This window comes from Rissa tridactyla, chromosome 1, assembly GCF_028500815.1.
Source record: "Rissa tridactyla isolate bRisTri1 chromosome 1, bRisTri1.patW.cur.20221130, whole genome shotgun sequence".
Lineage (NCBI taxonomy): Eukaryota > Metazoa > Chordata > Aves > Charadriiformes > Laridae > Rissa > Rissa tridactyla.
In genome coordinates this window covers 185,355,911-185,378,089 of record NC_071466.1, presented here as the reverse complement: position 1 = coordinate 185,378,089, position 22,179 = coordinate 185,355,911, and the positions used below count along the sequence as shown (strand labels likewise).

Genomic DNA, 22,179 nt, shown 5'->3' with positions numbered 1-22,179 from the left:
CCTAGAGGGCCGGTCTGCCAGCCTTCCCTAAACCTCTGCAGGAGTTAGGCTACGCCTTCATGACTGCTTCCAGCCAACCCTAGTAGAAGCGGCTGCAGAGAGTAGCGTGAAACTTCAGTTGTAGTCTTATACTATGCCTCCATCTAACAAGCCCCTGTGCCTCAGCAGGGTTTTTCAGGTCATGTGCAGTGCCGGGCTAAATGCAGGCTGAAGCACCTTGAACTTGGCCGGCCTGTATGTCTTTGCAATGTGATCCGTCATTCTGATCCCAGCTCTCCAGGATGAAACCACTGGCAGTGATGAGTGCTCCTGCCATCCCTAGGTGTCCTGGCCCATCTCTGACTTCCCAAGCCTTTTGTGCCATCTTTCTGCAGTAAGGGCGTTCTCCCCTTTTGCATACAGGAAAGGATGCTCTTCTTTGGTCTAGGCTGTATTTATCAACAATACTGGGATTAAGTTCCTCTGAGTTCCTAGCTCAGTTGTTTTGCCTAGAAAGCATGACATCTTGCTATGGCATTAAGCTATGCAAATAGGATGTGAGAGTAGGTACTCATTGCCATGTTTATTTTGCATGTCTTATGCCAAGAATATAGGATCTGAACTGATCCAGGTGTGCATGGCAGGGCACACTTCACACTGCAGAAGCCTGAAACTTTTGAGAGTGAAAATCAGGCCGAGTCTGCTTTGTTAGTGCTGAAAATGCTCCCTTAATTTCTCCGCCTCTGCTTTCTACTTTTCAGAGATGGTGCATGCCAATACTGGATAAAGCAACCTAGAAACTCTCCAGAGCTGTGCTACTCAAGGGCAATGAATGTAAGTGCTTCCTCATGTGCAAAAAACAATGAAACTATTGCTGGGACTCTAATCACTTGTAAAGCAGAAATTGTTCTAAGATCTACCTGTGATAGCGACAGCAGAACTATACCTTTATGGGAAAAATGCACTGAATGAGAGTGTGAGAAAAAATCTAACACTGATGGACTAGGTTTAACTAGATTATTGCATGATAAAAGAGAACATTTAAAGCATTTCAACTTTAAGGCATAACTACAGAAACCACATTAGGATCCTGTATCTCCAGGCTTCAAAGGGGAAATCTCTGCTGGCCTGGTCAGTTAGGTCCTGTTAGCTTCCTTACCTTTGATCTCAGCAGGCTGGTCTATCTCCAGGCCAACAGATCTAAAGGCATTATCAAGCTAACAAAAACAATTATTCTCTTTTAAATACACACAGTTAGTTCTGTGGAGAATAATGCTGTTATTTACTGTATAAAATCTCTACATTCAGATTTGGCAGCTTTTCGTACAACGTGGTGGTACAGATCTACACACTTACTACTCGGCCCAGTCACCATCACACGCTGTTGGAAGTTTCTCTGGTGGTCATATCACTGGTCTGATCTACCCCACTTAAAAGAAACTGCCTTTTTACATTCTTTAGAGCAAACACATTTCACATTTCACTTAACTCTCAATAAAAACTGCTGGAAGAATAAGAAGAGGATGAGATTGTAGAAAACCAAAGCAGTAAGGAGGAACTGAGGATGCTCCTTGGGTGAGACACTATTATTACAGAAGAGGTAACGAGGCTGAAAAGACATAACTTTTTTCTTCTGGTAACAGCAGTTTTTGTAACCACCAGTCTGTCCCCCGAGGAGTGTGCTTGTCAGACCATGGGTGAAGTATCACATACAGGTTAGGGTACCGGATAAAAAAAGCAACAAAAATAAAATGAACTCAGTCTCTCTGCATAAGAAAGACCTAAATTAGAGTCCAGCTACTTTACAGCCTAGCTCAGTGACAACACAATTATGAGACTTCGTACATTCTTAGTGTAAATGGATTAACTCCTTGGATTATTCCTAGATTTTACCCAACCACAGCAAATTGTAAGGTAGTGGCATGGATGTAGCTATCCTGGCACAAAACCCCAGAGTAGATGGCCACATGTACCACTTTGTCCATCCACTCTGCTATATACAGTGCTCATATTATATATTTCCCCAAAACCTAAGAAATAACAAAAGTTCTAGATTTTTAGGTTTGACATTCAAGAAATGACACCTCTTTAGAGTAATCTGTAAACTCAATAACTGTGTTAAACAGTTCTCAAAGATTGTAAATTATTGTATTTCTTCCCTCAATGAACATTTATTACTGAAATCTGCACACAATTCCCAACTGATTTCTTAACAATCGCTTTTCACAACGAAATGTCTCGTACCGTGAACCAGAATAACACAGAATAACACTGTGTCTTACTCATTCACTGGCACCGTTTCATTTTTAAACTATAAAATTCTCCTTTACAAAATGCCTTTTTTTTTTTTTTCTGGAGTTAAGTACTCTACCTCAACTCTTTTTTTATACTAAAATCTTGGCTGTATTTCTGTTGGCTCTCAGGGACTCTCACATAAGAAACTGAAGAAACTGTGGGAGTGAGATGAAAATATTATATGTAACATATAAAGGAATATAAATATTCTTTTTATTGGTTAAAAAAAAAAGTAGTTATTGCACCATGCTTTGATAAGAGCTCTGGAGATCCTGTGACACAGGTAAGAACTAGGTACTATCCCACTGCAACTATGACTACTGAATATTTCCGATGTATGTGTAGCTTGTGGACCAGAGGTAAAATCCCTGGCTAGGCTCAGGTCAGTAGTAAATAACATGGACTTTGTTTGCTCTAGCATTGCAAGTAGTGGTTTTTCCCCCCCAAAAAAAATAATTGACTGAAAAAAATTGTCCAAAACTTGTAACTAACATTTTCAGGCTTGAATGCTGCACTTGATTACAGATAGACTATAAATTCCTCCGCTTGCTGGCAGCGCACATGTTCTTTAAACGCGGTGAAACTGTGCGGAGATCAGCTACTCACCACAGGAATACTTACAGAAAAAGGAGAATTCCCGTGTTGGCCAAAGCGAAAGCGAGACCCAAAATCCCACTGCCCATAATCGCATTGCTGAGGTTGAAGACGGACATCCCCAGTGAAGTAGTTCCTGGGATCTGGAGAAGTAAAGGGAGACGTGTCAGCAACAGCTTGGAACGGAGCAGGGAAATGCGTCTATGCTTCAAACTCCATGTTTTGTGATGTATCAGATATAAAACTACTGCTATGGAAATGACTTAATAAAGATTGGTTTGGAAGAGGAAAAAGAGTCGCTGAGCCCTGTCACAGCTACACTCAGATGGCTGTCCTATAGATTTTGTAAACTGACATAAACGGTATAGGCAATACACAACTCCTACTACACTTTTGATTTTAAACCCTATCTTTCACTACGCCTGTGAAACATCTTAGGCACATGATTTATATATTGTAAGGCCATAAGGAACCACTGGGACTTCCTGCCTAACACAGGCCAGAGGGATTCCCTTGCCTCAATTCAACCAAAATGCTTGGGTTTTTTGATTTGGGTTTTTTCCAACTGCTGAGCACAGGCAATTCCTACCGGAACCTAAACTTCAATTATAACTGTGTGTGCCCAGCACTTTTGAAGACCATGTCTAAATGTCCTTCATACACACAACATGTGGTTCATTTTGACAGGGAAAACAACAACAAGAGAGACTTACATATTCATCACATTTCTTCTTCTCCAGGTGGCTGTTCGTGAGACTTCTTCTGCTTTCTCGATCCGAAATAAACTTGCTGAAAGAAGTCAGAGGATTTATTTCCAGCAAGTGTTTAGAAAATGCAAACACATTAATTCCATGAGCAGCACGTGATTACAAAATACGCAACATATAAAAACTGTATGCAAAAAGAGGTCAAACTCATAACTATTTCATGAGCCAGATTATGCTTCACTGATACCAGCATACACTGGGCATCAATAAAGGCAACACTAGCACAAGATCAGAATAAATACATATATTCAGAATGGTCTTTCAGGAGGTTTACTAAAGCATCAGCAGCACTTTTGTGGATGGGAAAGTAATTTGTTTGCACGGACACTAAGGGGGGATACTTCTTCAGGTGTCCTGCAGAAATACGTGTGACTGGCACCCTGCTCATGTGGTTAGCATAACTAATGCCACTTTATAAGGCAAACAGCCATTCTCTGTGACTGAGCAGGTCATGTATTCATTCCCGTTCCCTCGTTATCAGGCCCTGAAGGTCCTGTGAACCAAATAGACAAACCAAGCAGATTTCTTCTTCCCGTCCCTGTTGGCCTCAAGACTTCTGGGCACCAGCCTGATTACTCCCTTCCTTGCCAGCCTTGAAGGCGCCAGGCACCCAGCTCACCAGGAGGTGGTGATGACCCCCTCACAGGAGAGGGAAGTCGAACAGCAGTCAGAGCATTGTCCATAAAATCAAGCAGTCACAAGTCCTAAGTGGGGAACTTGGACCAGATCTGCTGCTGGACAGTGAGACTCAGGACACCCCAGTGTCCCACCCCACAATCCTCTGCTTCCTCTGAGGACTGTGTGAGTGACTCATACTCTTTTATAAGATTTTTGAGTCTAGATTATAGTCTAGACCCAACACAATCAGGGCAATCCCAAGCACAATACAGGCTGGGTGGAGAACAGATTGAGAGCAGCCCTGAGGAGAGGGACTTGGGGGTATTGGTTGATGAGAAGCTCAATGTGATCTGGCAATGTGGGCTCACAGCCCAGAAAGCCAACCATATCCTGGGCTGTATCAAAAGAAGCGTGGCCAGCAGGTCGAGGGAGGTGACTCTGCCCCTCTACTCCGTTCTGGTAAGACCCCACCTGGAGTACTGTGTCCAGCTCTGGGGCCGCCAACATAAGAAGGACATGGACTTGTTGGAGCAAGTCCAGGGGAGGGCCACAAAAATTATCTGAGGGCTGGAACACCTCTTCTATGATGACAGGCTGAGAGAGTTGGGGTTGTTCGGCCTGGAGAAGAGAAGGCTCCAGGGACACCTTATTGCTGCCTTCCAGTACCTAAAGGGGGCCTACAGGAGAGATGAGGACAGACTCCTTATCAGGGAGTGTAGTGATAGGATGAGGGTAATGGCTTCAAACTGGAAGAGGGTAGATTTAGATTGGATATCAGGAAGAAATTCTTTACTGTGAAGGTGGTGAGGCACTGGAACAGGTTGCCCAGGGAAGCTGTGGATGCCCCATCCCTGGAAGTGTTCAAGGCCAGGCTGGATGGGGCTTTGAGCAGCCTGGTCTAGTGGGAGGTGTCCCTGCCCATGGCAGGGGGGTTGGAGTAGATGACCTTTTAAGGTCCCTTCCAACCCAAACCACTCTATGATTATGATTGTTATACTGACACAACAAACCATGTATTAAGATTGGACCCAATTTGCAGAGGGTCCAGGTGATTAGAAATCATAAGTTGTATTATAAATTCTGTATTATGCCACTTATAGATTGCACTACATCGATTCTGCTTGTAGAAATCCTGTGCCATTCTAATCATAAATTCTGTGCTACACAAATCATAATATTCTGTTAAGAAAAAAGCTTTAATTGTAACTACGATTTAGTGCCATAATCATTCTGCCAAGGATCCCTAAAAGACACTGTCTGTCCATTCAGTGTCGGGGGACACTGTGGCACCCTGTGAAACCCTAAATTGTCACCGTAGTGTTGTTATGGCTGGAGTTAAGAGGAGGAAGAGGTGCCGCACGCAGCCAGCACTGCCTGAACCAGGCGATGTGCTCTCTTGGTGCACGGTTCTGGGCTACCAGATTTTCATTTAAATGTCTTTCAAAACCCAATACTGAATTCATCATACAGCAAAATTAAACACTTCTGTGCAGGAAAACATGGAATAAACAGCTTTTCTTTCTCTGCACCCTTTACTTGTTCCGTGTCCTTGATATATCCACTTTTAGGAACTTATCGTCACCAGAACAAGATTTGCCTCTGGCGGCCGTGTCAGTATCCTTGGGATTTACAACACTTCTGATTTGGATGAGCTCTTACTTTCTCCCAGAGCCTCTCTTCAGCAAACATTTTAGTTTGTATAAAACATTCTTTCAGCTTTTCATCTTTTGAAGGTTTATGCGCAATTAAGTCCCTGGCATTTTCATTAATCCACAGATGGTTCTTAGGCTGCACCGGCTAATGCATCAGCCGTCGTACGTGTTACATACCGAACCGGGGGCTGTCACCAAGTGTCAGACACCCTTTTTGCTGTAGCTAAATTAAGGTGGCTCTTCTTAAATTAAAACAGACAAAAAATATGTCTGTTTGTTAAAAAATATGTCTGTTTGTTAAATTAAAACAGACAAAAAACACGAAGAGCGGCACCGCTGGTCCTTTCCCACAGCTGGGAACGTCTACTGGCCGGGGACGTACAGTTCAAACTGTGACTCAAGGCTGTGCATCCCTTGAGTACATCCAGCGGTATTCGGGCAGGTAATATAACCATGAACTCATAAAGACAGATCTCTATCAAACTTCCCTACCACCCCAGCTGTGGCCTAATTACTAGCAATATATGCTATTGCAGCTTCTAAGTGTATGCCAAAATCATGCAGTTGTAATTCTGATGACTTGGCTTCCACAGCTGACGCTGGGTCCTCTGTCTTTAACATTTTGTGTTCTACATGCACATTTTGAGCTTATCCTTTAAATACAGGCATAGCTGCCAAAATGTATGTAGTATTTTTGCTGGTTTCGTTGCAACTGTGACTCCTACCCATTGGTCTGCTTTGACTTCCTTTATATCACTTAGAACCACCTATAAGCTTCTCCTAAATGTTTTAAACTACTAACTTCAGCAACTAATTTGCCGCAAAATATAGACACTGTGCCAGGTTTACCAGTCCTAACGCAGTTGGAATAGATGGCTGAACCTCCCCCACTGTTTTAAGAAGTGAAAAGCAACCACTTCGAAGGTAGACTGATCCAAAATTAACTTTCAAAGCTCACTGTGTAGGTATTTCATCCTCATGGAATAAAATCTCAACCTGATTCAGAGCGTGTGCTTTTTTTTTCCCCCGTGTCTGTTTAAAGCCCATCTCTTGAACGCAGGCAGCAGAGTGTGAATGGTTTGAAAAAGACATTCCACCTCTCTCTCGAAACACCCCGCAGGCAATTTGTACAGGCAGGAGCACAGAGAAGAGTTTTGTCTCTTTTGGATTTGTAAGTGCTGCTGGGAACATCTGTGGACTTTGCCTTCTTCTGTCATTTATGGAGATCATGTGTCATTTTAGATTTTGTCAGAGTTGTGATAGAAGTAACTAGTCTGCTCCCCCCACTTCTCCTCATCCCTCTGCAGCCAGTCCCCCCTTAATAATTACAAAAATAACAAATATGTAGATGCTGTTATTATTGCCACCTGGTATTAAAGCTCAATGAAAAGTATTTTTAAAGAACTAACACATGATAAAGACAACACTCGAGTAATATTACTTGCATATAAAGCGACCGTGGGACTTTCCATTAGAATACTTTTGACAGAGTAAACAGTTTCTGCAGAACTGGTATCTTCTGTGGCCAACAAACACATTATTTCCTTCTGGAGGGGACTTGAACAAAGCTAGTCTGATTTGATAAATTGATCTAAAGTGCTTTCTTTTGAGTTAGTCCTACGTTAAAATGGACTGGGCTTATTGTCCAGCCTCTCATCTCCTATTATAAGCTGGGCTCCTCATCCGCCCCATGTTTAACACGTCACACTGCACATTTTTCTCCAATTATGCTGTGTGATGCGTATGTACGGGAAAGCAAAGTCAGACATGGGAATGTGGCCACCGGGCTCTCAAATCACACCTTTTATGAGGTATATAGCATTGTGCCCAACTTTTTTTATGGGCAGGCAGCACCTGCCTGCCAACCCCAGGATGGCTTGCCCAGAAAGCTGAGCAGCCATGCAGTGGTGAGGGATGTGGGGTCCGCCTGATCCGGAGGCTGCGCTGCATTTGCTATCGCAGGCAACTTAACCTGCAAGCCCAGACGAGAAAGGCTGCCTCAGGACCAAGCTCGGTAGGTGGTACAGACGCACCATAAGACAGCCTAAGTTCTCCATAAATGGAATGTATTACTGAACTTAACTTAATAAATAAATAAATAAATAAATAAATAAAAGTAGGGGGAAGGTAAACCAATGGATTCAACAGAAATTTTCCCAGGATTTTGCTTTTTATGAACATTTTTTCATTTCAGGGTGTTTTTTTCCCCTACAGCATATGAAAGGGAACATATGTTGGAATACTGGAATTTCTAGTTAAACCGTGACATACATCTGCTCTGCTTAATAGATTTGCTTAGAAAATGAGCTATTCATTGTCACAGAATGTTGTATATTTGACCTTTATAAATATGACACGAATGAAGTGAAACGACTGTTTACTGCAGCCTCTCCCAGCCCTCCCAAGGACTAGAGCCCACTGTGACAGGTGCTGTGGAAAAGCGCAGTAGGACCGTCTGTGCCACCAAAGCCTTGTGACTCCCTGACAAGCATGAAATCCATTTCCACTGTTTGTTCTCTTCATTTCAAATACTTTACTCATCACTAAAAGACATAACCTGTTCTTATATATTTCTGCTTTCCTGTTGTGCTTCCTACATCACAGCTGAGTATGAGCAGCTTATACAAAACTTTTCAGATACGTTAATAAAATAGCCTGGCCAAAAAATAATCAGCTCATCCTTGCGATGAATGAAGCCTCATGGATAGCTTGGAAAGAACTTCTTCGTCTAATTCGTTTCCTGGTTTGATTCAGTGCAAAGTAGAATCTTAGTCTTATTGATAAAGTGGTTTTAAAAGGACCATGTTTAACTATGGCTTCCAAATTTAATTTATTAGAGGACTTAAATGAGAAATGTTCGATTAAGGTGATATCCCTGAGCTAATCATTTTGGCTAAGCAGAGTTAGCCAAAAAACATTTAGCCATCTCAGATATGTTTAAATGTAATTAAATTAAAGTGATATTTGACAATGCCTTAAACATTGGTTAGGGAGAGCTAGTTTTGCCAAGATGTCAGAACTTTATCCTTAGGCAACTTCTTAAACTGAGCTCTAGCTTGAGCAACAGCAAAAATTTCCAGGGCAGGCAGGAACAAGAAATGCAGAGGAAACCTTGTTCTGGCTTATACTATGAAACTTGGACCAGATCTGGGCATACCTACTGACAACCTTGTTAACTGAACAAGGGGTGCTGATAACTTACTAGTCGCTGTCAACCAAGACAGACATTCAGCCAGCAGCTTCCTGAGAGCACCATCGTAGTTACAGATAAGGGGTAGGGCATCTAATTACTGGTTTACCATTATGTGCAGAAATGGCAAAGTTTTGTAGCCAGGACACATAGTTAAAAGACACCAAAGCCATGTCTGGATTTGATGCGAGTCTCTTCATCAACATTCCCAGAAGAAATTCAACGTCTGCCAGCAAAGAAAAAACCCTCCCAATACAGACCCTTCCAAACAACATCCCCTCCCTACATACAACTGCATATATAAATGCATATTTAGGCCCAGAATAAGCTGGAAATCCAAAGAAAGCTAGAGAATTCTTTTCCAAGATCAAGAAATACTTGGGGTTTAAAACCAGACTTGGAATCAGCTCCTCACTGATACACCTTCCCCAAAAGACCCTTCAAAACTCTGTTCTGCATTGAGCTTGAAAAATTCTGCACGGGGAGAAAAATATGTTTAAAATTACATACAGAGTGCAAAATCAAGCAGGTTGAAACAAAAACAACAACAAAAAAGTTAGTTGAAAATTACAGATCTAATCTAAAGCTCAAGTGAAATCAACAGAAAAAGTCCCACTGATGTTGCTGGACTTTGGAGTTTCACAAGGCCTCACACCATGTGCCGGGCAGCACAACACGTTTTCTTCCGTTAACCTCTTATTCCTCAGAGACAGGGGGTTTGCCAAAATAAGTCATGGAAAGGGACTAACCACATCCTTTCAGGATGCATTTGGTGAGGCGTACGGAGCAGGGTCTGCCTGTGCGCTCATCACCCGTGTCGGTGCTTGCGCGGGGCAATGGCCACGGGTGGCTCAGCCCCAGTCCCAGGGGACGCCGATGGGGCTGCGCTGGTGCCAATGTGCTGCTGCACTGGAAGCTGTGGGCAGCGTGAGCTGTCTTGAAACTCTTGGTTTAGAAAGGGAGAGGAACATGAACATACTGGGATATATCAGGCAAAATATTCATGCACGGAATGCATGAGTAAGTAGCTATCCCACGAGCGCCTGGGCAGAGGGATAATAAAGAACCATAATGGACTACATCCTACAAGCAAATGATGAAAAACATTATCCAGAAAGGAATGGAAGATTGTGGAATATGTTCATCTGCCCCAGGAGCCAGAACGGTAACCAGAAATTGTCTCTCTGAGTTTCTGATGCTCTTTCCTCACCCCACTTTTCTTCTTCCCTTTGCAGGCAGTCTGGATCCGACCCAGACCTTGCCATGCTTCCTACGCCCTAACTCCACAAAGCACATCGTGACCGCTGAGGATCAGGCACATACGGCACACTCCTTCCCCACCCTCCATAAACATTCACTGAAAGATGAAGCGCTAACAGGGTTTTTCCCGTTAACAGTTACTGGTGGCACCAGCCAAAGCGCTGGGGAGGCACAGCCAGCCCGGTACAGCCACTCCTTCTCCTCTCAAGGATATAAATCCTCAGCAGGCTCCAGGCAGCGAATTTACCACTGTCAGCCCCTGAGCTCCTCATCTTATGAAGCGAGCCAGCAGGAAAGCAAGCAGGTTCATACAGGAACTGTTTTGTTTTGGCAAAGTTGGAGGGTTTTTTTTTCTTATTCTTGTCTTTTTCTTCTCTCTCTCTCTCTCTTTTTTTTTTTTTTTTTTTTTTTTTTTTTACAGAAGTGGTTTGCATTTCGTTTTGGCACTTTCCATCAAAGCAGTTGCATCAGAAAATTCCTGACCAGCTCTAATCTTCATCGGTGCAGCTGCGCTGCGGTCGCAGGGCTACACGGCGCAGCTGGCGACCGCCCCAGGACTTCCCCGGGCGGGTGGCGGGGGGCCAGGCTGGCACCCTCCTGCCGGGGGGGGGGCATCGCCCACGCTGCCAGCCAGGTCCCCTGCTCCATCCCGGGGCATGGCCAGCTGGTTTTGTTATGTGCATGGTGTGGCCAGTACTCGGTGCTTATTCCCGCCGAGCTCCCTGTCCACCCACACGGCCACAAGAGCCGCAGGACTCTACCCTCGCTTGGGAAAAAACAGCTGTTAGTTTTGCTTTTTACACTAGAGAGTGAGTGAGTTTCTCCGGGTAGCCAGAGAAGCTGCTGCCAAAAGGAAGAAAGGGCAATAGAAGAGGTTTTTAAAGACCATAAACACAGGTGGTGGCAGCCCAGCCATAACCCAGCAGGAGGATGTGCTGGCAGAGGCTTTCCCTTAGCACCAGGGCCGGGCAGGGCTGGATCCCCACGCAGGCACGGTCCGGATGGTGTGCTCCACCTCCCTTTGCAATGTTTGAACAGGAAGTTTGATCAAAAAACAGCTTCTTGTTTTACAGCTCACAAAACCCAAACAGGGTCCGTCAGCAGGTCTTTGCTATGAACAGGGAGGCTCAGCACCTGTTGGAGGCTGGTCGAGAGGCCTGAAGAGCCACTCTCAGGTGGAACTGGCTGCTCTTTGAGATGACCGGACAGCTTATAGGAAAAGCCTACAGCCTAATTTAAACATACGCAATGATTTTTACCAATATTGATAAATAGATGCATTTTTTAAACTTGACATGGGTTATAGGTATACGTCTCTCTTTTCCCAGCTCCTCGCCATCCTGGCTTCAGGGAGCGACAGTCGCTGCCCAGTTTACCTGGACGAGTTGCGGACGTGGACCAGGGCTGCATTTGCTGCCAACAACACCAGCTGTAAATCCCCAAGGGCTTGGGTGCAGGGAGGTGGCCAGGCAGGTTAAAATTGTCATAACACAAATCAAAGGTCAACAAAGAGATTTGCCCCAAATTATGCCGTTGGTCTCATTGTATTAATTATTGTTACTTCTTTGCTGTGTGCAAGCAGACATTTCAAAATGTTGGCTTTTTGCTACATTATATGTTTGTGCATTTTATTAGACTAATTTGAAAGATTCAAAACGATGAATAAATTGCCACTCTGTTTGCTTTATCTGCTGTTGCAGCCTATGCCCAACAGATGTCACATATGAAATTCAAATTACATCTTCAAATGGAGCATGACTTGGTAATGAATAATTCAAGACATATACTGAAAATTAGAATGCTGTTTTTAAACAGTGTGTTTCTTAGCACAGGCAGCGTCAGTGGAAAAATACTCACCTATTTATCTGGCCATTTTCCACCTCTGTGAAATCATTTGAATCATTGCTGATGTTATCATCTTCAGGGACAGTCATATTCTGCAATTCAGTCAGCTCTAATCCAGCTTTGAAAGGCATCCTGGGTGAGGAACTGTACGTATCCAAGAGTTTCTCCAAATATTAGTGTTCCGTTGGTATCTCTTGACTAAACTGCAGCCACAGTGTCAGCAACCTAAACAAAACACAAGAAAAAACCCAAAGATCTATACCACCACCAACAGACAGCATTACCAGAAGAAACCAGTGAAACCTGGGAAAGAGGGACTGTCCTTACCAACCAAATTTGTATTGTTAGGAGCTCGCGTTACAACCTAAACGCATTGCAGAACAGTAGTAACCTTATATGCCTTAATGAGATCAACTTCACTAACCTTACAAATTTACCCAGTCCCGCACCCAACTGCTGAAGACAGTACTGGTATTTACAAACTGCTGAGCAAACCAATCCTATTTGTTTCAGCAAAAAAGCTTAACCACCTAAAAATTCAGGAATAAAAATTAGTTGCTTGTCCAAGTCCAGTTTCAATATTTGGTGTTCGACTTACTTCTGTATGTTCTCCACGTTGCCTCTTAAAAATATAAAATAGCTTATGTCCACGCTGTTACTAAGTGGATGGAACAGAGGGATAGAGTTATCCCAGCACTCTGTTCTGCTGATATTTGTATTCCAGGCATTTGAATACGTTAAGGCTTTTTGGTAAAGAGTATGTGCAGGGGTTGCTTTGCGTATGGTTAAACTTACTCTGAACAAGGACAGAAATGGACAAAAACAAATCCCTGAGCTCATGTATCATAGGAAGAAAGAGTAATGTATATCTTGTGTCAAGCAGTTATTAGCTAGAGATCAGGTGATCTCTCCTCTGATGGATGTGTTGCTTAAAAGCACCAAGAATAACACCAAAGGCAGATCAGACAAGTCTGCTACGGTGACATATTTCCTCATAAGCAATGCAAATCAACTGAAAGACCAATATTTTCCGGCATCCGAACTCTCTCGGCTGAGCTACAACTCCAGCTTGGTGCTGAGGCAACAGGATGTTATTCACAGACGAGCTCCTGCACCACAACCCCCTCTCAATTCCCATTTTGTGAATGAACTTTCTGCAGTATTGGCAAACAACAAGTCACCCTGGGGTACATGGTGAACGCTCAGATGCCAGATTAATTCCAGGATATTTTCAAATTCTTGGGGCTACCTCAAAACCATCAAACTGCTCGCACGCAACCAAAGAAGCTCGAGCATCCCCGGCTCTTGCAGGGCACTACGTTGAGGCAGAAGGACATAGTTCACTTCTTCAGTTATGACATCTGCCTGTTTCAAATTAAGTTTACAAGACCCAGTACTTCTGGTTTATACCACATCCCCACCACGCAGAAAAGGCCTTTGCAAATGAGCTCGTTTTCCCCCTGTAAATACTTTCTCAGAAACGTCATTCTATCTTGAAGATTACATGTGCTCTCAACATTTCCTCAAGAGCCCAAACTGTCCAAATTTCAGGTGCAAAGTTTAAAGGTAAGCCTCGAGGCTTAGAGCAGGGCAGGATCTGCTCTTTTCTCCTGAAGGAGCAACTAAGCAGGTTTTGGGGGTGGCAGACAGGGCCTGGTACAACCCGGTGCGAGGACTGGGGGGAGGGAATGTGAGCTGGGTCCTTTTCAACCTCTCTACAGAAGAGATTTCCACTAGAGATGCCAGGGGAGCAACCGCTTGGGTATTAAAATGTTGGCACAATAGAAGAAAAGAAAAAAAAAAAAAGGATTTAAGCTGTGATAAATAAATGCCGACTGGCAAGCACAGGGTGCTTTTAGCAGTGACATTCTGGAACAGTCCTCCCGGAGGCTGTAGGGATAAAATAGTCTACCTATTTTGGAAGAGAAGCACAATCTTTTTATAAAAGGATAAAGCCACAGGAGATGGTGACTGCTGAGGTGGCAAGGACCGAGCCCGCTGAATCCTGAAGCTACTTGTGACCATGAGTTCCTAAAATAAACAATTCCTTAACAGACGCGACAACGTCTGTACCGAGATCTGTATCCCCTGGCATTTAAAAAACTGCGTAAAGGTTTGCCTAAGATTCAAGCGGAGCAGCTTTCCCTTTGGGCACCGTTTTGCATCGTGGTCCCCGAGGATGATTTTCAGAACTGCCTTGACATCGCCTGTGCTTAATAAATTCCCCATTAAGTGTTTCAGAAGCAGGTGCTGAAATTAGCGCTCCGGTGAGGTAAAGAGCGTGCCGGAGAGCAGACTCCCCAGCTCACTGAGGTGCAGCTCCCGCTTCGCGCCGTTCTCCCCCTCTGGAGCTGAGATGCTGCAAGGCCAGACCGGCAAGAAAACGGCTCGCTGCTTTATTCGCAAGGAATCTTTGTGATGCATAAATGACAAACTTTTTGTTTGTTTGTTTGTTTTAACCAAACCTCCTGACTCTACAAAAAAAAAAATTGATTGAATGAAGGTGCAGCAAAAGCTCGGTGCAAGCAGTGCCAGCTGAAGCACCAGCCATGGTTTCGGCAGATCCCGGGTTTCAGGCAGATGAGTTGCCCCTGGAGCAGCATGACAGCAGATGCATCTTTGAATCTGCCTCAGCTTCTTGCTAGGTTAAGTGATTTATTAAAAAAAAAACAAAACACCACCACCAAACAAACCCCTGAAACCAAAAAATTGTGGAGTGAAATAGTGCATTGCACTTCCAAGTATGAGAAAACCCGGTCTCCGCACCAAAACACAAAGGAGGCTGAAGGGAGGGTGGTGGGGGACAAAAACTTTCACTGTCACAGCAGGAACTCATCGCAAAGCCTTGGCAAAGGATAACCACCTCGTCCTTAGCACCTCCATCTGTAAAATGAAGATGATAATAGCGACAATAGCACTCAGTTTGTGAAGCGCTTGCAGATGCAGAGGGAAAGGGTGATAGAAGTGTTGATACCTGGAAAAAAAACCACTATGCAAACTGCAATTTTTTTTCAAAGTTAACTTTACCTTACACATATACAGAGCAAACCCTTTGTCATTGCTAATCACCCTAGGCACCCTCCAAAGTGAGTGGAGTACAGGTGGTCACGTGAATTCCACCCCCAAATCACCTATTATAGATTTCAAGTTAATGGATGCGACAAAACGCAGAGTCTAAATAAAATCTACAGGCCGAAAGAGTAGGGTTCATGTCAACTGGCTTTATACCCTACAAGCTGAGTGTCCGCTCCAGGCTCATCACTTGACCTCTACAGCTGAGCCAGGCGCTGCCAGAGGACAATCCACCCCAGCCCCCGGGAAGGGTTTGCAACCACCCTCAGCTGCTCACTTCCACACTGGGAGGGTTGGGATAAGCAAGTCGCCACCTCAGGGGTAGGTGCCACTAATGCTGTGGGAAGAAAAAAAAAACAAATAAAAAAATTGCTTCAACTAATAAAAATTCACCGTGTGTTGATGCTGAGCTGTACTGGAAGCAGCATGGTAGCATTTTTACTTTTAAGGCCTTTTCATTCAAGAAACATCATGAAATAAAAAAGCTATCTTGGCAAAAGTTCCTAGACTGAGCTTTATTCCTAATTTCTGTCGAAAGGCAGTATATAATCATGTGAAGAGTGACTGTAGCAATCCCAATCACTTCCAGTCACTGAGCCTACTACTCTGCCCAGCCTGAAACCTCCCAAAAAGAAAACTTCCAGATACCTGCCATCAAACCTCTCTCTCCAGGCACACACACATAGTAAATCGACAAGAAGAAATAAGAATTTTGCTCTTCAAACTTTTCCACTCACGTGGGCAAACACTCCTCCTTGAAGGAGGAATCACCCTGAGAGAAACCCAGGAAAGAGCTAATGACCCTTCTAAAGGATTCTCAAAGGTCTGTGTTTGGTAGTTGATCCAGTCCCTCTGTTTAGTAGAAAAAGCACTGCTCTGGCCTAGGAGCTTGGCTTTCTCTTTAAACATCCCATGACATGCCTTGTAAAACCCATCATGGATAATTTACTCATCGTGTGCTCCTTGGAGAATATGGGAAAGATTACAACCGGTCACAGACTTCAGAAGGAGGACTGTGAGATGACACAAGTAGATAAAATGAGTTTATTTTTCTCAAGGATACTGAGACCTTCACAAGCCATTGAAACACATTCCAAGAACTGGGGTCATTTTTTCTGTTGCCTTCTGAAAATTAAAAAAAAAAAATTAATAAAATCCCTGCAACTCCATTTTTCTGGACTGCTAAAATTCCACAACAGGAGTAATGGGCTCAAAAAGTCTGCATTTGAAAAAATATGGTAATACAGACAATCTAACTTTATTTCTCCTGCTGGCTCAAGCATGAATCCTTTCTGGACAGTATCTGGAAAAGGTGTAATCTCAGAAGTTATGTTTTTCAGAAGTTGTGAATGTCTCAAAAAGTTTTGTTTGGAGTTTTCTTTGGTTTTTTTTTTGTTTGTTTGTTTGCTAGAAGTTCTGGTTTTAACAGTAACATCAATCTTGGTGGTAACAGTGATGGCTTAATCCACAGGCCATTCTTTTCATATCCGGTGAATCACATCATTCAAAAAGTACCATCTTAAGACACATGGCCGCCCAAAAGCTGACCCAGCATGCGAGAGGCGTTTGGGTAAGTGGTCGGGCTGGACACCACCTCGCCTGTCTCTGGGCATGGTTTTTGTCACGTGCCCTCACACACTCACTGGGCACTTCATTCACCGAGCGCTACCCGCAGTCAAACGGTCTTGGGGATGGCAAATATCCAAGACACGCTAAGCAATTTTAACTATGAAATTCAAGATAATTTGCTTAAAAGCTGAAATATGACTCAACTTTCTTCTCAAAGGGAGTTTTGCCAAAATCTCCTCTTGGTCGGTTACGAGTCATCAGAATCCAGCGCTTGAGTTTCACACAAGCTGTTTTTATTCCTGCAAAGCCTGAGATGTGAGACGTCTTTCTTTGCTCATACTTTTGAAAGTTGTCTCAAAGAAGAGCAATATGACCAGTAAGTCACCATGGATATAAATAATGAAACACTGAGCCTGAAACTCTGTGTACGGACTATTCACTTAAAAGACAAAAAGCAAGAATAGGCTTTATACGTAACAGTATCACATTGGGAGGTGGGGAAGCAACTCTCTCCTTTTTGTTCAGCGTTAGTGAACAAAATTAGTTAGCGGAGAAGCAACTACCTCCTTTTTGTTTGGCATTAGTGACACCTGACATGCGGAACACAAAGCTCCCGATTTACTTGTCATCTACAGGAAGGACAAAACAGAGAGATTAGAGAAGAGCCACCGAGATAACAAAGAGCTTGGAAATTAAAGACTGACTCACATCCACTGAGCAAACATCTGCAGTGTTTGAAATGTCATTGCCTCCAGCTCCTCGGTACTGCCCCTCTGCAGCCGGCTGCAGCCACAGGACCGGAGGAAGGAAGCGGGTTCCCCTCGGCCCTGCTGGTGGCCCTGCTGGTGGCCCAGCCCCGGTGGGCTCGAGGATGCCACGGAGAACCACCGAGGTGCCGGCACGCACCCGTCCTGCCCACCAGCAGTGGCGAATGTGGCGGCTGGAAGGCCTTCCAGCTGCTGCAGCTGTTTGCTTGGTGGCTGCAAGCCATCACCTTTCCTTTCCAGACTCCTCCTCTCTCACACAGCCCCCACTGCATGAAAAACAGTTAAAAGATAAGGTGTGGGGGGAAACAAACAAGTGACAGAAGACTTGAGAAGGAAGCTCAGAGAAGGATGCTATAAAAAAGAAGCGAAGAGCACAATTGTGGATTCTCAAGCTTTCCCTCGGTACCGTGTGACCTTGCGCTGCAACAGGAAAATGTTCCTGCTTGGCCCCATTGCTCTCCACACTGCCCTTCCATGCTGCCATAAAGAAAGGGAAGACAGTCCCAAATTAAGTCTCGACAGGCTACTCAGCTGATCAAAGGCAGGCAAATAAGAAATCATAAAATCCCAGTCTGATTCACCCAGTGATTCATTACTTTAGGCAAAACACTTAAAGATGAGCCATAAAGGAAAATGGTTTTAAGTACATTTTTGTTTTGAGCCCTTCCCAGTCAATTTAAGGAAGGCATTTGGCAGAGGAATATAGTCACATTTTTTCCTAATTATATTTCTCTGTGAAATTTTCTCAACAGCCTCGGTTTTGCTGAAGAGATCCCAGAACGCACCGCCACAAATAAACGAACTCTTGTCTGCCACAGATAGTGCAAGCGCTGTATGAGTGGGGTTTCACGGGCTACAGCAATGAAACAGTCTATCGAGATGTATTTGTAAGGGTTAAATATCAGCTCTGAAATTCTTATTTAAAATAAATTTTATACTACGGAAGGAAGAACCCTTTGCATAAGTTCATATGTAACTCACATTGTCTCCTGCCCCAGTTTACAAGTAATTTCTTTGCTTCAGTTTTCTTGACTGTAGGAGACTCAAAGTAATATTTACCCGATAAGCTTGTACAAATACTATGAGAGTTAACTGCAAAAGGGCCGTGAAACACTTTCAACATGAAAAAGCTGCCATTTTTCCCAAGAGTGGCCGCTCAAACTTCTTGGGTTGGATTAAGGTCACAGCAATAAATATCTACCAGAAAGGAAACTGAATTCAGGCTTAGAATATTTAAATATTCCCACGGCATTACATTTGCCTTCACAATACAAACTTTTAAAGCAGTGGTTATTGTCACGCTATGCGCTAAGCGTGTTTCTACAGAACTGAGCAAGCTGAGAAAAAGACAGGGGAGATCACAGGACGAAGGAAAGCCCCATTTCTGCTCAGTCACCACTCTCCCCCGGTAAAGAATAAACCCCAAAACCAGAAAACCCCAACAAAACGTAGGACAGAGATCCAGGATGAGCAGTCCGCAGGCAGAGGGGCTGAGAGCGCCCCCCCCCCCTTCCATCCTTTAAAACCCTTATATAAAGCAGGATTTGGACATGAAGGAGAATTGCTCCTCCATGTTCTACACCAGTCTGCAGGAAGCCTGGAACGACTCGGAGGAGGATAACCCACTGCACAGGGGGGTGTGGAGTGTGGCGCTGGCTGCCAACGCGTCTCCTGTCCTCACCAGGGCTGGAGAGCCCAGTTGGTCCAACTACAGCATAAATAGTCTCCAGTGACAAGACAGAGGATGCTGCAGTGTGCTTCAGTGAAGTGCTCTCTCTATGGTGCCTCTTAAAAAGAAAAAAAAAAAAAAAAAAAAAAGCACAACAAAAGCCCTTCCAAAACGGCAAAGTCAAATAGGAGTCACTCAGTACGACAGTGAAGCAGATCCCATTTTAGTCAGTGAATTTCCACCGAGCCACAGCAGAAGGCCTCTCTGCTCACCAGCAGTATGGCAATTCCTACATTTCAGGTAGGTTTTGTCAGTCTGTTTCAGCGCAATTTCTGCACCGGCTCCTACCCTCAAAAAGGGGTGTTATTGATACTCTGTATCCTTCAGCAACAGATGGAATTTCGCTTTAGAGGCTTTTTAAACAAAGTTGGTATTTTGGTGGCAAATGAAGTAAAAGTTAGATGGCAGGATGCTCTCTCTTTCTCCTCCTGTAGCTGTTTTTACTTCTGATCTAAGATAGTTAGAGTATCTTTTTTCTTTCTTTCTTTTTTTTTTTCTCTTTTCTTCCAGGATGCATTTTATCAATTAACAAGGGTCTATTCCTAATACCTTACTTTTAGAGCAATGGCTGGTCCATGTTATTTTGCCTTTCAAGCACGTGTAAAACCCAAACAAACCTAAAGGTGAATGAAGCATCGCAAAGCGCAGGTGACTACCATTCGGAATAGAGGTTAGCAGAAATGCCCCAAAGCTCTTCGTGGGACACTGAATAGCCTAAGGACATGTGGCGGGTTCAGCTGGTGGCACAAGCAGGCTGTAGCTTCACCTTCCATAAAACCAGCTGCCAACCAGGGAGGGTATTTCAGCCCTTCTAGTGTCACATGAACAAAGCACGGCTTTACACACCTCCTCGTCTCCTCTTTCACAGGGAGACCCGTCCTAGCTACAGGTTGCATTACAAACTCTGCAAAACAATGGAGCAAACCCCCTGCCATAAGAGCAGGCTGGACCTATATACCCGTGAGCGAACGCACATCCAAGGCACCCAAAGCTGCCCCTTTTTGTTCTCGCCTTGGGCTCATTAAAAGCCAGCAGCTTAGCTGTTACTATGTATTTACGGGCAAACACTCACTCACACACACACTCACTCACTCACACACACACACACACACACGGACACACACGCAGAGACACGCGTGCGCGCCGTGGGCCCAGCCTGCATTTTCTGAATACCGTGAAACTTCCCGGCGCTGCCCCTCTGGCAGCGCCGGCTTTAAGGGAAAGGCAGGAGCGATCCCCGGCGAGGCGGGGGTGAACCCGCGGCCGCGCATCTTGCGGGGGCTGCGGCACACGCGGCCCGGGCCGCGCACTTCCAGCCATCACATTCGCCAGGCTGAAACTATTTCATTTTATTTATTTTTTTTGGCGCTGACAGCGAAAGCTCCTAGCTGCCGACTGCCGGTTTGGTTTTTTTTTGTTTTGTTTTATTTCCCGTTTTTTTTTTTTTTTATTTTATTTTTGAAAGGCACGCCGCAGCGGCTCGCCACGGCAGCATCCCGGCGAGCCTGCTCCCCCCCACCTCGCCGCCCCGCCGGCCGCGGTGAGATGCCGCATGGCCGGCTCCGCCGCCCTCCTTTCCCCTCCCGCAACGATGCCGCTGGGCTCCCCCATCCCCTCCCCGACTCGCTCCGCGCATTTTTAAGGTTTGAAATCGGCAGGCCCGGAGGGGGAAGGAGGCAGGTTTGGCGGGGAGAGGCGGGGGGAAGCTGCGCAAACGGCGGAGACAAAGCGGCGGGCTCCGGCCCGCGCTGCGCGGCCGCGGCGCGGAGACAAAGGCTGCGCGGGGAGCCGCGTCCCCGTCCCTGTCCCCGTCCCCGTCCCCGTCTCCCCCCCTCCCCCGATTGCATCAGCTGCTGCCTACCTTCCCCAGGAGCCGCGGGGATCCCCCGAGGAATAATCCACCCTCTCCGGCGGGAGCCGGCCGGAGCACCCCGACAAATAATTACAGTGTTAATAATAAAATAAAATTAAAAAAAAAAATTAAGGAAAAGGGGCGAGCACGGGAGGGGGGAATTAAATTGGCGAAACGAAGACGGCGAGGAAGATGCCGCTCCTCCTCCCGCCGCGGGTGTGTGCATGTGGAGGTGGGCGGGCGAGCAGGCGGGAGCGCGCCGGGCGCGCCGCCGCGCCAGGGCCAGGGCCGGGGCCGGGGCCGGGGCCGCGCCGCCAGGTGCTGCGGGACGCGGAGCCCCGCGCAACCCCCGCGCAACCCCCGCGGCGCCGCCTCCCGCGGCCGCCCGCTCGCACGTGGCCCCCGGCAGGGGACCCCCCCCCGACCCCCCCGCCGCATGGACTTGCAGCACCTTTCTTTTTTCAAAAAACATTTTTTTTTTTACTCTTTTTACGACAACAACAGCGAAATACCATTTTTTCTGTCTCTTTTTAGGCCACGGCTTGCCCACGGGAGAAACCCTCCTCCAGGCAGGCTGGGTTTTTGCGGCGTTTTCCCCGAAATGGCCACGGAAGATCTGGCATCATCATGTTACCCAATTTCCTGTTTCGTCATGCAAAATATATAACCTGAAAATGCTGCCATTTGTGTGAGAGGTCAGAGCATTTCCAACTGGGGCAAAGACATGCTTTTCAGTTACAAAGGGGGATTTGATGTACAGGGTGATTTGCCGTAGCTTGTTATTTCCATCCTAATCTCTCGAAAGCATTGCATGGGCTTTTTGGTTCGGGGAAAAAAACTTTTTAAGAACAAACCTGAAGCAAGATGGCATTGCAGCCGACAAGTTTGAGACTGTCGTCCTTGGTTTCACTCCACGCAAGGTGTCACTTGCATGGGGTATCACAAAGCAAAAAGTAAAAGGATGCTAGAGCGTGCGGGTTTGGGGACAGT

The 22,179-nt window shown here is 45.2% G+C and overlaps 2 protein-coding genes across 4 annotated transcripts in view; one reads left to right on the top strand and one right to left on the bottom strand.

Moving 5' to 3' along the window:
* Positions 1 to 21,408, bottom strand: part of SLC38A1 (solute carrier family 38 member 1) — a 43,286-nt gene extending 21,878 nt beyond the window's left edge. Inside the window, exons 1-4 of one of the 2 annotated variants that reach the window (XM_054212957.1) lie at positions 21,199 to 21,408; positions 12,213 to 12,425; positions 3,582 to 3,657; positions 2,896 to 3,011 (exon numbers count right to left, since the gene is read on the bottom strand). In XM_054212957.1, the coding sequence (XP_054068932.1) occupies positions 2,896 to 3,011; positions 3,582 to 3,657; positions 12,213 to 12,331 (311 nt within the window). In that variant the 5' untranslated portion in view covers positions 12,332 to 12,425; positions 21,199 to 21,408. Of the gene's footprint in view, positions 1 to 2,895; positions 3,012 to 3,581; positions 3,658 to 12,212; positions 12,426 to 17,549; positions 20,786 to 21,198 lie in introns of those variants that run through there. The other variant, XM_054212964.1, reaches the window with a different exon arrangement.
* On the top strand, positions 9,943 to 12,287 carry LOC128914225 (uncharacterized). 2 transcript variants are annotated; one of them, XM_054212973.1, is made up of 3 exons: positions 9,943 to 10,260; positions 10,493 to 10,659; positions 10,777 to 12,287. In XM_054212973.1, exons 1-3 carry the CDS (start codon positions 10,167 to 10,169, stop codon positions 11,170 to 11,172), a joined length of 657 nt encoding a protein of 218 aa, XP_054068948.1. In that variant the 5' UTR covers positions 9,943 to 10,166; the 3' UTR covers positions 11,173 to 12,287. The 2 variants fall into 2 exon arrangements, 1 of the variants encoding a protein (XP_054068948.1); XR_008468222.1 differs by lacking the exon at positions 10,493 to 10,659.
* Positions 21,409 to 22,179: the final 771 nt, after the last annotated feature.

What these genes read in the sequence shown, in the direction of transcription:
- LOC128914225 (XM_054212973.1), top strand. Translation starts at nt 10,167, where the DNA reads ATGGACTACATCCTACAAGCAAATGATGAAAAACATTATCCAGAAAGG. An exon ending in CTGCCCCAGGAGCCAGAACG is followed by an intron (nt 10,261 to 10,492) that starts GTAACCAGAAAT and finishes TCCCGTTAACAG; the next exon opens with TTACTGGTGGCACCAGCCAA. An exon ending in GCCAGCAGGAAAGCAAGCAG is followed by an intron (nt 10,660 to 10,776) that starts GTTCATACAGGA and finishes TTTTTTTTACAG; the next exon opens with AAGTGGTTTGCATTTCGTTT.